A 15349-nucleotide genomic window follows, 5' to 3' on the forward strand; every position below is an offset into this window, starting at 1 on the left:
GCCCCAAAAAACAAAAAAAAAAAAAAAAAAAAAAAAAAAAAAAAAAACCAAATGGCAAGACCTCATTCTGCCTTTATGTCTCCATTCTTCAGTAAAAGAATGCTAGTGATTAAAAAATAGAAAAAGAAAAAGAAAAAGGGGGCTTCCCTGGTGGCGCAGTGGTTGAGAATCTGCCTGCCAATGCAGGGGATATGGGTTCGAGCCCTGGGCTGGGAGGATCCCACATGCCGCGGAGCAACTAGGCCCGTGAGCCACAACTACTGAGCCTGCGCGTCTGGAGCTTATGCTCCACAACGAGAGGCTGCGACAGTGAGAGGCCCACACACCGCGATGAAGAGTGTCCCCCGCTCACCGCAACTAGAGAGAGCCCACGCACAGAAACGAAGACCCAACACAGCCAAAAATAAATAAATAAATAAATAAATAAATAAATTTAAAAAGATAAAAACTTTCTAATTTATGAAATGGATTCTTAAAAATTCAAAGTTTCAATACCATGGATATACAGACACAACAAGAAATTTTAGACTACATTATAAAAACAAAAGTCATTTAAGCATAAGTTTTTGTCTTCATAAATTTGCAGCCAATAACTTCTTACTAATTTGTCTGAATATTTCCTCTTTCTTGATGATCATCCTCAGGGGGGGATACATTTTGTTTATCAGATTATATCATGAGAATAGTACCCTGTACTTTGAAAGCCTGAACAAGCATATTATCATTTCTAAAATAATATGTGAATTAATTATAATATTAATTTTTCTCAAATACTCAATATAACTAAGTTCCAGTGAAAAGAAGAGAATGTGGAGGCATGCACAGAACAAAATTAAAGATGATTAAAATTTAAGATGCCATCAATTGTAAAACTCACCCATATTATATGTCACTAGCAAAGGTCAAGGGGGGTGGGTGGGAGGGATGCCCAAGAAAAGTCAGCCTCATAAAGCTAGGATTATCAAAGGGCAATACCCATAATGCAAGGAAAAAGGAGAAATAAATCTGCAACAAAGAAAAAGCATATAAGGACATTTGTACATCTCAGTCTTGACAGTGAGTCCAAGGAAGGGGAAAATCCTCCCCCTGAGAATTTGAACAATTAAGTCAGGTAGGTTTGTGGCCTGAATTTACACTACTAGGGTGGTTAATATTGCCCCTAAGTGACTGAGAGAAATAAAATCCTTTCTAGAAGAAATCAACTTAATTCTAGGTGGTATATTGCTAGATGTAGCCCAAATTCAGAGATGTCTAAATGTGAAAAAAAAATGTGTATCTTAAAAGCGATAAAAGACTAAGAGTAGTGATCATGCTATCTTCCCCCCCAAAGACTTCAAAGCATACTTTAAGGAGATTCTCTTTAAGAAACAGACATTAAAATTCCCTTCACCTTCAATCTCAAATGAAGAAACTGCAGTAATGAGAGCAGAATGGTGGGGAATAAAAAAGAGGACTAACAAATGAAGAATACATAAATTAAGGGAGAAACCAGAAACAATGTCAGTACTTCTGAAAATAAATTTACTGTTCTAAAATCTCAGTTGAATTAAAAACAGGTTTTTCCAATCTTTTTTTCCTATTTCCCCCTAAATTCTTTTTTACTTTTTCTCCCCAATTTTTAAAAATAAAAACCAGTGTATAGAAGATAATTTATAAAATGCAGCAAAATATTAAGGTTGAATTCTGTGGGATAAAAATTAGAGAAGAAAATATGTTTATCCATGTTATCATTAGGCCAAATTAACAAGTGTACTGACTGTACCTATAATGGAAAAGAGAGGTCAAAATCTAGAATTTAAAATAAAAGCAAATGCCAAAACTGATTCTGGCCTCTCATTTAAAGGACAATAGCTCTAGTAATAAAAGGCTTTCTAACAGCTTTAGAAGACTAGAGTTCAATCATGACACTGAAAGGAGAATGCATTTTTCCTTGCATTACACATCCTAGAGCACCTGTATCTTCCCAAATATATTCCCCTGAATATACATAAACAATAACTATTTTATTTACAGAATTTTAAATAAACAAGTTGAGGTATATACTTTATTGAGGTATAATTTACTTAAAGTGAAATTCACCCATTTTAAGTGCGAAGTTTGGTGAGTTTTGGCAATTGTATACACTCAGGTAACAACTACCCCAATCAACCCAAAACATTCCCTCATGTCCTTCTGCAATACCCGCCCCAACCCACAGCCCCAGACTACCGCTGATCTATGCTTTCTGTCACTAGAGCTTTCAGATAAATGGAATCAAACACCATGTAGTCTGTGTCTGGTCATTTTTCTTAGCACAATACTTCTGAGGCTCATTCATGTTGTTAGATGTATCAAAAATTAGCTCTGACTTCCCTGGTGGCACAGTGGCTGGGAGTCCACCTGCCAATGCAGGGGACACGGGTTCGAGCCCTGGTCCGGGGGGAATCCCGCATGCCGCAGAGCAGCTCAGCCCATGCGCACCACAGCTGCTGAGCCTGTGCTCTGGAGCCCACAGGCCACAACTGTTAAGCCCGTGAGCCATGACTGCTGCAGCCCGCGTGCCTGGAACCCATGCTCTACAACAAGAGAAGCCACTACAATGAGAGGCCCACACACTGCAGCAAAGAGTGGCCCCCGCTCTCCACAACTGCAGAGAGCCCGTGGGCAGCAGCAAAGACCCAAAACAGACAGACAGACATAAATAAATAAATAAATTTGTTTTAAAAAAAATCTGTTCTTTTATTCCTGAGTAGTATTCCATTGCATGATATACCACAATTTGTTTACCCATTCAGTTAATGCATATTTTGAGTTGTTTCCAGTTTTTGGCTATTGTAAATAATGATGCCATGAACACTCATGTACAAATCTGTGTGGGTATACGCTTTCATTTCCCTTGGAGTAAATACCTAGAAGTGGACTCATTAGTTCATTAGTAAGTATATGTTTAACTTTAAAAGACATTGCCAAAATGTTTTTTTATTTTGCATTCTCATGCAAAATGCGTGAGAATTCCAGTTGCTCCACATTGTCAGTGTTTTTAATTTTAGTCATTCTAGTGGGTCTGCAGTGATATATCACTGTAGTTTTAATTTGTATTTCCCTAATGACTAATAATGTAGAGCATCTTTTCAAGTGCTTATTGGCCATGTCTTTTTGTGTGAAGAACCTTTTATAAACTGGGTTGTTTGTCTCATTATCGTGTTATAAGTATTCTTCATAATATTTTGGAAAAAGTAAGTCCTCTATCAGATACATATGTATTAAGAATATTTTCTCCCAGTCTATGGCTTGCCCTTTCATTTTCCTAACATTGTCTTTCAAAAAGCAGAGGGTTTTTAAAAAATTTTGATGAAGCTCAATTTATCAATTTTGTCTTCCATGTTTTAATTTTTTTATGTATTTTTTCTGAGAAGTCTTTACCTAATTCACAAACATTTTCACCTATACTTTACTTTTAACTTTTATATTTAAGGTCTATGATCCTTTTTGTGGTATTTTTTATATACTGTTGAGGCAAAGGTTGAGGTTCATTTTTTTCTATATGAATGTTTAGTTGTTTCAGCACATCTGTTACAAAGACTAACCTTTTGCCATTGAATTACCATAGCCTCATTACTGAAAATCAATTGACTATATGTGTGTGGGTCTACAAATTCCCTATTAGGTTTCATGATCTATATATATCTATCCTTACACTAATACCACACTATCTTGATTACCATAGGTTTACATAAGGCTCAAGTATAATTTTTGATGATTTAACTCTACTAACAATCCTTTCCCATTACTATTAGGGAAATATTTTATAGATATCAAAATATCACACATACCAAAATTCTGAATATAAGAATTCTTTTCATCCCAAAGTAGGAGATTTATCCATTTATTTCTAAAGGTAGCAAAGGAAAATAAAAGCTAACTCATTTCATATATATGATCCATGCATTTCAAACGCACTTGTTCATTACCTATTCAGGCAGTACAAGAACTGCCCCATGGGCCCCTAGAAATAAATCTAAAAGAATATCTCAGGCCTTATGGTGTCCTCTGACTTATACAGAGCCCTTTCTAACTAACCAATTCTAGCATATGTTTTACCATAGGGGAGAAAGTAGTACTAATTTTGACTGCATCTAGAAATATAGTTCTTCTTAAATCTATAAACCAGCTTTATAAACAACCACTTGTACAAGCCTGACAAATATTACCAGCATCCATGATAATACTTATCATAAAAATTGTTTAACAAGAACTGCATATTTGTAGCCAGTGCTGGAAGGAAAGAAAACATACAAACCTGAAGAGGCAGTCCTCTCATAATTTTCACATTTAAAGAAACCTTAAAATTCTAGTGATGTCATGAGAGGTCTAAAAATAATACAGAATTATTTATACCCATGGCTGTTCTCTTTACCCAATAATGAGGTTTTAAAATAGCAGTAAAATCGGCCAATTTTATTCTGCTCATAATCAATACATGATTAGATTAAAATAAATTCTAAACACGAGGCTATGAAACTATTTCAAAATTTCTATTAGAAAAAAATTAAGAGCTTCAAGAAAATAAAAATTTTAATTGCACTGTATTCTTAAAGACTTATTTTTGAGGGAATCTATGTCCTATGTGATCAAAGGGAATGTCTCTCTAAAATTAACCAGGTCTAGTTATGCTTGAAGGCTAGAAATGAGATAATTAACAGTATGCAGCTATTAACTGACATGTCACCTATTACAGTGGTCACAAGAAGAATATCAATAATAATTCAGACTCTGAAACATAAGAGAAAATAATATAAAGACAATAAAAAAAACTAACACAGAACTATTTTATATTGCAAAATAAAATAATAGGGGATTCCACTTGAAATTATTTTTTGTCTACACTGCCCAGAAAGAAAACAAAATCACTGGCTGCTTTTCAATCTTTCACACCATTTTCTAAAGGTACAAATTATTTTAAAATGCATTTGAATTTTTAAACTTCACTCATTTCTATGTAAAATTCTTTGGTAAGATACTACTGCTTGCTCCCAATCTTCATAAACACTTTCTACTGAAAAACAAAATGAGTTTACCACAGGGTAAACAGGGTGCTTATATCTCACTAAATTTCTATTAAGATCCTCAATGCAGTCTTTCAAAATAGCAACAGTAACTTTACAGCAGATTAGATGTGAAACACTAACAATGTAAACTTTTCAGCTGAATTTCTTTCAATCTCTCACCCTCCCATCGCCACTCTCAGACTGGTAGCACTGCTTATTAATCTCCCAATTCACTCAGATGACTAGAACATCTCTTCACTGAGAAAAATGAGGAGAAAAGAATAATAAACTCACTTACCCTTCCTTAGACATTCTCAAAGATCTACTTCCTCTGGAAGAGAATACAGGATCAACAAACAAGCTTCACTGATCTCTAGAGAACTGTAGCTCATTTGTTAAAGCACAGAGAACTCAGGCCCTGAGAGGCCCAACAAATTTGGGCATGATGCCGAACCCTAACCAGGCAATATCTCAGAGACCAATATCCTCAGCTTTAAATACTTGAAAACCAAAGAATAATAGGAAAAAACTGGAGAGCAGGAAAAATAACTAATGGTCTGAACTGTGTAAGACTGGCCAGTTTAGGAAGGAGACAATCCAAATGGTAAGTTCCCGTAAGAGACAGGAATCGTTACTGGCAAACACACAGAAAAAGCAAATTTACCCCCTAATGAGGCCCGCCAACAGTACGCAAACAATGTGAGTTTCACAGAACTGAGCAGCCCTAGTGAGTCCAAATCATTTAGTTTACTCTGGGAGAAAAAAACAAACAAACAAACAAAAAACCAACATAATACATAATACTATGTTTTAATTATCAGTTTAGTTATTTCCTCCCCTTAGAAAATGAACAATGTGAACTACAAGAGAAGGAAGTATTTATGTGCCGATCATATTACAGGAGGAACCTAAAGTATTTCCACACTGTGGTCTTTTTTCTGATCATTAACTGCTTTTAAGGAAAACATCTGTGTTCACATATATTTTACCTAAACGTCTGAAAATTTCAGCCCATGTGAAAAGAAATTTACAGATCTTTGGCATGTGGGGGATATACCCAGAACATTCTAAAAGTTAATTCCAAATCTTAGAGCAAGCTGAAGTTTGAAAGAAAAAAAACTGCAACATTCCTGCCTCCTGACCAATATAATGCATAGGGATTATGCAACATGGGAAGAAATAAACAAGTGTGTGCTAACGTCTAAGAACACTGATATGGCAAATAAATCCATCTATTGATGATTCAAATTAAAAATAAAATATATATACCTTAAAGAAATACTAGTTGAATTTAAATTTTAACTTTAAAAAACTTTATCTTTAAATAATATCTAAATATCTTACTATAAAGGTTTCTATTAGTTACTAAAATGTTTAAATAGTCACCAAGTAACTAAAAGCACTACTAAATACTATAAATTCAAACTAAAATCATTTTCAGTGTATTTAGAAAAACAGTATGGTGTAATGGAAACAGAACGAGCACCAGAGCAACTAGGTTTGAATTCAGCTTTCTGGCTGAATAAGTTAATTAACCTAAGCCTGAGATTTTTCATCTATAGAAGACAGAAAACATCTGGCAGGGTTGTTGTCTGTCATTGGTAAGCACTCAAAGAACTATTGTAGCTTGGGGGGTTGGGGTACAGGGAAAGCAACTCGACTGTCAAGCATTATCTCACCAAAATATCTCTTGAGAAATACATTTAAAAAATCCAATTCTCAAATTATACATGAATAAGAACTTTCACTATCCTCAAACCAAATTCCACAAATACAAGAATACAAACTGAATATGGAAAAATGATCTAATCCCTGAGAGTGCCAACTTCCCATGGCTTCCCTGTATTTCCAGCTTGTGGCAACACAGCTCAGTGTGGTGGAAATAAATGTAATTACTATTTTAAGACTTTACTACTTGTAAAGAGAAAGGAAAACAAAAATCTCACTTGAACGGAGGGTATGCACACTTATATGAGCTTCCTGTGCAAAAGAGACTGCACTGTCTAGCTATTTCAAACTCATATATTTAAGAAACATTTACTAAATATCTACGTGCCAGTGCCTGGTACAAGTAATACAGAAACAAACATGAAAGTCCTTGATTTTAAGGAGTTCCAAGTCTAATGGAGGAGACCCACTCAAAATCTGTGAAAAAGTCGTGTGTAATTGTAGTATTAGAGATATGCACAACAGAGAGGTGCATCTATATTCTCTTCAGTCTTACTGAAAGACAGGATGCCCAAGCTGTTGTTGTTAAAATGACACTGTGCTAAGCACTTTATATATTATCTCATTTAATCTTCAAATAACTCTATGAGGTAGAAATTATTCCAATTTCATAGATGACAAAACAAAGTTTACAGCAGTTAAATACTGTGATTCTAAAGAAATTAAACGAAATAATCCAAAATGTTAACCCAAGGCCCAGCTTCCTAACCACCACACTAAAAAGATTAGCAGGTGCTAATCAGACTAAGAGGAAAAGGGGTGGAGAACATTCCAACAGAAGAGAAACTATGAATGAAAAGCAGAGTGACACAGACATTATGATGTGTGGAAAAAACCTAGATTCAATTCAGAGTTGATGGAATACAGAGTTTGAGGAAGGGAGCTGCTGAAGATGAAAGTGCAAAGGAAAGGATCAGTCCTCACAGGGCCTTCAATGCTATATTAATGGGCTTAGAATTTATCCCATAGCATGCTGGATGTGATGCCACTAAAGGTCTTAAGCAGAGTGATAAACAGGATTAACAAAACAGATCTGAAGAGGACAAGGCTAAAGGCAGGGAGACCTAATGGGGGTTACTTTTGTAAACCACAACAGTGATGACCAGAGCCTGTACTAGCACCATCAGGAATGAAAAGAACAGGCCAGAATCTAGAAAGATTAGGAGGCTGTATTAAAGTGCACACGTGTGCACGTGTGTTTAAATGTATTGAAAGGGGACTAGAAGAATGATCTCCAAACTACTGACAGTGTTCATCTATGACAAAGAGGACTGGGGGGGTGAAAGGGTAAATGAAGGAGAATGTTCATATTTTACTCTACATATTTCTGTATTCCTGAATACTGCACAATAAGAATTTATTTGTGTATTACCTAAATAATTTCAAACACTTTAAAAAAATAATTAAGAGATTAAAATTTGGGATTGATGATTGTATTACTCTCTATTTCTTGGATCTATGGTAGTTACATTCAGAGATGGTCTGTCTTCCTAATGGGAATAGTAACAATTATAATTCTCTTTTAAAAAGCTTTGAAAAGGAAGTGGTTGGAAATAGAGCCAGGAAACTTCAGGTGTTTTTGATTCTTAAACCAAGTTCATTAAGATTTAAATGTTTAATATATAACGGGAAATACAAAAAGTAACAGAGCATATTTGAAAAAAGATTCCAAAATGAAATTCTGAAGAAACTAAAAAATAATAAAAACTAAAATTAAAAATGTAATGAATATAAAAAATCTACAAACAATAAATGCTGGAGAGGGTGTGGAGAAAAGGGAACCCTCTTGCACTGTTGGTGGGAATGTAAATTGATACAGCCACTATGGAGAACAGTATGGAGGTCCCTTAAAAAATTAAAAATAGACCTACCATATGACCCAGCAACCCCACTACTGGGCATATACCCTGAGAAAACCATAATTCAAAAAGAGTCAGGTAGGGCTTCCCTGGTGGCGCAGTGGTTGAGAGTCCGCTTGCCGATGCAGGGGATACGGGTTCGTGCCCCGGTCCGGGAGGATCCCGCATGCCGCGGAGCGGCTGGGCCCGTGAGCCATGGGCGCTGAGCTTGCGTGTCCGGCAACGGGAAAGGCCACAAAAAAAAAAAAGAATCTGCTTGCCAATGCAGGGGACATGGGTTCTAGCCCTGGTCCGGGAAGATCCCACATGCTGCAGAACAACTAAGCCCATGCACCACAACTACTGAGCCTGTGCACCTAGAGCCTGTGCTCCCAGCAAGAGAAGCCACCACAATGAGAAGCCTGCGCACTGCAACAAAGAGTAACCCCCACTTGCGGCAACTAGAGAAAGCCCACGCACAGCAACGAAGACCCAACGCAGCCAAAAATAAAAATTAAATTAAATTAATTTTAAAAATAAAAATTAAAAAAAATAAAATAGGTAGCTAGTGGGAAGCAGCTGCATAGCACAGAGAGATCAGCTCGGTGCGTTGTGACCACCTAGAGGGGTGGGATAGGGAGGGTGGGAGGGAGACGCAAGAGGGAGCGGATATGGGGATACATGTATACGTATAGCTGATTCACTTTGTTATACAGCAGAAACTAACACAACAATGTAAAGCAATTATACTCCAATAAAGATGTTAAAGAAAACTGTGATGAACAGATTCAGGTCAGACCCAACCAAAAAGAGAATTAGTGAACTGGAAGGTAGGTCAGGAAAAACCTTCCAGAATGTAACATGGAGAGAAAAAAGGATGGAAAATATGAAAGAAAGGATATGAGAAAAGACGAACACAGTGCCAAAGTCTAACATATGCTTATTAGAGTTTAGTAGGAGAGGAGAAAGAGAACAGAGCACAGACAAAACATGAAAAGATAATGGCTGAGAATTTATAAACCAATTAAACACAAGCATAGAATCAAAAACTCCAATGACTCCCAAGCATGATAAATAAAAAGAAATCCAAAGTTTATTACCTACCAATTTTGGGAGGAATATTAGTGAGAATGACATTTCTGATAGGCCTTTTGCATGCTTTTGACTTTTGAGAGCATGTTACTATTATATACAATAATATAGTTGACCCTTGAAAAAGGAGGGTGTTGGGGCACCAAACCCCACAGAGTCGAAAATCCACATATAACTCTACAGTCAGCCCTCTATTTCCTTGGTTCTGCAAACTAGGAATAGAGAGGGACCTCAAATGAGGGATAGAAAAGAACTTCCTCACATGGAAACAACCTAAATGCCCATCAACAGATGAATGGATAAAGAAGATGTAGTATGTATATACAATGGAATATTACTCAGCTATAAAAAGGTATGAAATTGGGTCATTTGTAGAGATGTGGATAGACCTAGAGACTGTCATACATTGTGAAGTAGGGCAGAAAGAGAAAAATATCATATATTAATGCATATATGTGGAATCTGAAAAAATTGGTATAGACGCTCTTATATACAAAGCAGAAACAGAGAACAAACATATGGATACCAAGGGGGGAGAGGGGGTGGGATGAACTGGGAGATTGGGATTGACATATATACCCTATTGATACTATGTATAAAATAGATAACTAATGAGAACCTACTGTATAGCACAGGGAACTCTACTCAGCACTCTGTGGTGACCTAAATGGGAAGGAAATCCAAAAAATGGGGGGGATATGTGTATATGTATAGCTGACTCACTTTGCTGTACAGTAGAAACTAACACAACATTGTAAAGCAACTACACTCCAATAAAAACTTTAAAAAGTAAAGAAAAGAACTTCCTCAACCTGATAAAGGGCAGTTATGAAAACCCTGCAGCTACCATCAAACTTAATCATTAAAGACTGCAACCTTGGGACTTCCCTGGTGGCACAGTGGTTAAGAATCCACTTGCCAATGCAGGGGACACAGGTTCAATCCCTGTTTCGAGAAGATCCCACATGCCGCGGAGCAACTAAGCCCATGCACCTCAACTACTGAGCCTGTGCTCTAGAGCCCGTGAGCCACAACTACTAAGCCCACGTGCCACAACTACTGAGCCTGTGCTCTAGAGCCCGTGAGCCACAACTACTGAGCCTGCGTGTTGCAACTACTGAAGCCCACGCGCCTACAGCCCGTGCTCCACAACAAGAGAAGGCACCACAATGAGAAGCCCGTGCACTGCAACAAAGAATAGCCCCTGCTCGCCGCAATTAGACAAAGGCCGCGCGCAGCAACAAAGACAGAACGCAGTCAAAAAACAAAAAAGACTGCAACCTTTCTTCCTAAGATGAGGCAAAAGAAAAGGATGTCCACTCTCATGAGTTTTATTTAGCATGGTACTGGACATTCTAGTCAAGGCAATCAGGCAAGAAAAGGGGTCTCCAAACTGGAAAAGAAGAAGTAAAACTATCCTTATTTGCAGATGACATGATCTTATATACAGAAATCCCTAAAAAATACACACACACACACACACCACACAATTAGAGCTAATAAACAAATCTGGCAAGGTTGCAGGATACAAGATCAATATGCAAAAACCAGTTGTATTTCCATAAACTAGCAATGTACAATCCAAAAATAAAGAAAACAATTCCATTTACTATAGCACCAAAAATCATAGACTAATTAGAAATGAACTGAACAAAAGTAGTGTTAAGACTTATATACTGATAACTACAAAAACTGTTGAAAGTGATTAAAGAAGGTCTAAACAAGTATAAAGACATCCCATGTACATCAATCGGAACACTTGATATTGTTGAGATGATGATACTCCTCAAACTGATATATAGAGTCAATGCACTCCCTATCGAAATCCCAGTTGGCTTTTTCACAGAAATTGACAAGCTGATCCTAAAATTCTTATGTATATAGAAGGTCCCCAGAATAGTCAAAACAATTTTGAAAAGGAAGGAAAAACTAACTGTAGGACTCACATCACGATTTCAAAACTTAAATACAAAACTAGCAATTAAGACTGTGTGGTACTGACATGAGGACAAACAGACCAAAGGAATACAATGGGGAGGCCGGAAAGAAACATATATCTATGGCTAACTGATTTTTGACAAGAGTACCAGATAATTTAATGTGGAAACAATACTCTTTCAGCAGAGTTAAGATAACTGGATATTCACGTGCAAAAGAATGAATTTAAACCCCTATCTTGCACCATATACAAAAATTAACTCAAAATGTATCCAAAACCGAAATATAAAACATAAAACTATAAAACTCTTAAAGGAGAATATAGGTGTAAATCTTTGTGACCGTAGGTTAAGCAATGATTTCTTAAACATGATGACAAAAGCACAAGCAACAAAAACCATAGATAAATTGGACTTCATCAGTATTAAAAAACATTTGTCCTTCAAATGACATAACCAAGAAGGTGAAAAGACAACCCACAGAATGGGAGAAAATGTCTGAAAATCATATACCAGACAAAGGTTTAGTATCTAGAAAACATGAAGAACTTATACAACTCAATAATAAAAAAAACTCAGTTAAGAAATGGGCAAAGGATCTGAAGAGATATTTCTCGAAAGAAGATATACAAATGGCCAATAAGAGCATAAAAAGATGCTCAACATCATTAATCATAAGGGAAATGCACATCAAAATCACAATAAGATACCACCACACACACACTAGGATGGCTATTGTAATTTTTAAAAACCCACTAACAATAACAAGTGTTATTTTGAAGGGTGTAGAGAAACTGGAAGCCACAAACATTGCTGAAGGGAATGAAAAAGATGCATTTGCACTGGAAAACAGTTTGATAATGCTTCAGTTAAGTTAAAGTTACCATATGACCCAGCAAATTCTACTGATAGATATATAATCCCCAACACTGAAAACATGTCCACACAAAATGTATACACAAATGTTTGAAGTAGCATTACTCATACCAGCCAAAATGTGGAAACAATCCAAATATTAAGCAACAGATGAACAGATAAACAAAATGTGGTATATTCAGACAATGTAATATTATTCAGCCATTAAAGGAATTAAGTATTGGCTCATGCTACAATATGGATGAACCCTGAAAACATTAAGTGAAAGAGATAGAAAAAAAGCCACATTTTATGATTCAGTTTATATGAAATGTCCAGAATAGGCAATTCCATAGAGACAGAAAGTAGATCAGTGGCTGTCAGGGATTGAGGAGAGAAGGGAATGGGGAGTAACTAATAATGAGTGTGGGGTTTCTTTTTGGAGTAAAGAAAATGTTCTGGAATTAGATAGTGGTGATGGTTACATAACTCTCGATATACTAAACCCCACTGAATTGTATATTCAATAGTGTTCCTTTTTCCGAGTTATATTTCATTGTGTGGATGTACTGCATTTTATTTATGCATTCATCCACTAAAGGATATTTGGGTTGTCCCTTGTTTGAGGCAATTATAGACTGATATACTATAAACATTATTCATGTACAGTTTTTTGTGTGAGCATAAAGTTTTCCTTTACATAGGGCAAGTATCTAGGAGTAAGATCTCTGGGTCATTGGCTAAGGGTCTCTAACTTTACAAGAAATTACCAAACTGTTTGTCAGAGTAGCTGCAGCAATGTATCCGAGCTCCAATTGCTCCACATCCTGGACAGCACTTGCTATCTCCAGTATTTTTTATTTCAGCCACTGTAATAGGCATATACAATGTGGTTTTAATTTGTATTCCCTAATGGCTAGTGATGTTACAAATATGTGTGTATGCCATCCATATATCCTCTGTAGTGACATGTCAGTCTTTTGCCCATTTCTTCATTGGGTTGTTTTCATATTATTGAATTTTAAAAGTTCTTAATTTATTCTGAATACAAATTCTTTATCAGATATGTGATTTACAAATATTTTCTCAGTCTGCAGCTAAAAACTGAAAAAAGCCCAAAGGTCCATTAACAGAAAATGAATAAACAAACTGTGGTATAATGATACAATGGAATGACAGATAGTAATAAAAAGAACAAATTACTGATATACCCAAAAACATGGATGAATCTCTCAGACATTACACTGAATAAAAGAAGCCATATCCGAAAGAATCCTTGAGGGAGTTCCCTGGTGGCCGAGTGGTTAGGATTAGGGGCTGTCACTGCCATGGCCCAGGTTCAATCCCTGGTCAGGAAACTGAGATCCCTCAGGCTGCGTGGCGCAGCAAAGCAAAGCAAAGCAACACACACACACACACACACACACACACACACACACAAAGAATCCTTGAAGGTGAAATACACTATCTAAATATAATTAACATTTCCTCAGCCTGAGTTTCTTACTGCAGGATTTCATTAAATCAAAGATCTGCTATCATTTATTCTTTCTCTTCCTTGATGCCGCCACCACCACTACTTTCTGTTTTATTTTACTCTTAGGTATACTGCTTTGGGAAGAAGCATAAAAAGGGAACGGTGGCAGAGAAACAAACTGAGCATGTTTTAGGATCCAGCATCTTCTTTTGAACAATAAAGTTTACAGAATTTGTATTCCATAAACTAGTATCACTGCTCATTATAAAGCGTACTTGTATCTAGAACAGACAATACCTATGATGTAAGAAAAGGTATATGTCACTGAGAGAATTTTTTAAATTCAACTTTTTATGTTGAGATAATTGTAGATTCACATGCAGTAGTAAATAATACAGAGAGATTCCCAACACTCTTCACCCAGTGGGAACACCTTGCATAAACATAGTACAATATCACAATATCACAACCAGGAAACTGACCTTGACACAGTCCACCAACCAGATTTCACCAGTTTTACATGCACTCATTTGTGTGTGTGTAGACTCATGTAATCACCACTCGAGTCAAGATACAAAACAGTTCCATCACAAGGATTCCTTGTACAACTTTTTATAGCTACACCCACCTCCCACCACCCAAGCCAATCCCTAACCCCTAGCAACCACTACTCTTTTCCCAATCTCCATAATTTTGTCATTTCAGGAATGTTATAGACATGGAATCATACAGTAAGTAACCTTTTGAGATTTGCTTTATTAACTCAGCATAGTTTACTTGACCTGTATTAAAGTTGTGTGTATCAATAGTTAATTCATTTTTATTGCTTTAGAGTATTCCATCGATCAAATGTTTTGGGTCAAAATAAATAAAAATTTTAAATCTTACCAATTCCTGAATCCCCATTTGTCATTCCTTAGGAATATGAAACTCTAACCAAAGCATCAGAATGATACACTAACAAAAAAATTTAGTACAGTTCTGATACTCTAGCTCACTTTATTTTTTAAACATTCTTTTTTTTAAAAAAATTTATTTTTGGCTGCGTCTGGTTTTCATTGCTGCGCACGGGCTTTCTCTAGTTGCGGTGAGCGGGAGCTACTCTTCGCTGCGGTGTGCAGGCTTCTCATTACCGTGGCTTCTCTTGTTGCGGAGCACGGGCTCTCAGCACGTGGGCTTCAGTAGTTGTGGCACGCGGGCTCTAGAGCGCAGGCTCAGCAGCTGTGGCACATGGGCTCAGCTGCTCCGCAGCCTGTGGGATCTTCCCAGACCAAGGCTCGAACCCGTGTCCCCTGCATTGGCAGGTGGATTCTTAACCACGGCACCACCAGGGAAGCCCCTCACTCTTCTTATTCTGACAAGATGTATGTACATTATTTAAGGATGGCTCCTTGG

General features: G+C 36.7%; 1 protein-coding gene across 4 annotated transcripts in view; it reads right to left on the bottom strand.

The window, feature by feature from the left end:
- The window catches only part of NT5C2 (5'-nucleotidase, cytosolic II), a 107336-nt gene that overhangs the window by 54170 nt on the left and 37817 nt on the right, over positions 1-15349 (bottom strand). The window contains exon 1 of one of the 4 annotated variants that reach the window (XM_007470423.1): positions 5326-5659. The exons of the other annotated variants lie outside the window; for them this stretch is intronic. Coding sequence (XP_007470485.1) covers positions 5326-5339 — 14 coding nt within the window. The 5' untranslated portion in view covers positions 5340-5659. Of the gene's footprint in view, positions 1-5325; positions 5660-15349 lie in introns of those variants that run through there. 4 annotated transcript variants of the gene reach the window in all.

Source organism: Lipotes vexillifer, unplaced genomic scaffold (assembly GCF_000442215.2).
Source record: "Lipotes vexillifer unplaced genomic scaffold, Lipotes_vexillifer_v1.1 scaffold916, whole genome shotgun sequence".
Classification (NCBI taxonomy): domain Eukaryota; kingdom Metazoa; phylum Chordata; class Mammalia; order Artiodactyla; family Lipotidae; genus Lipotes; species Lipotes vexillifer.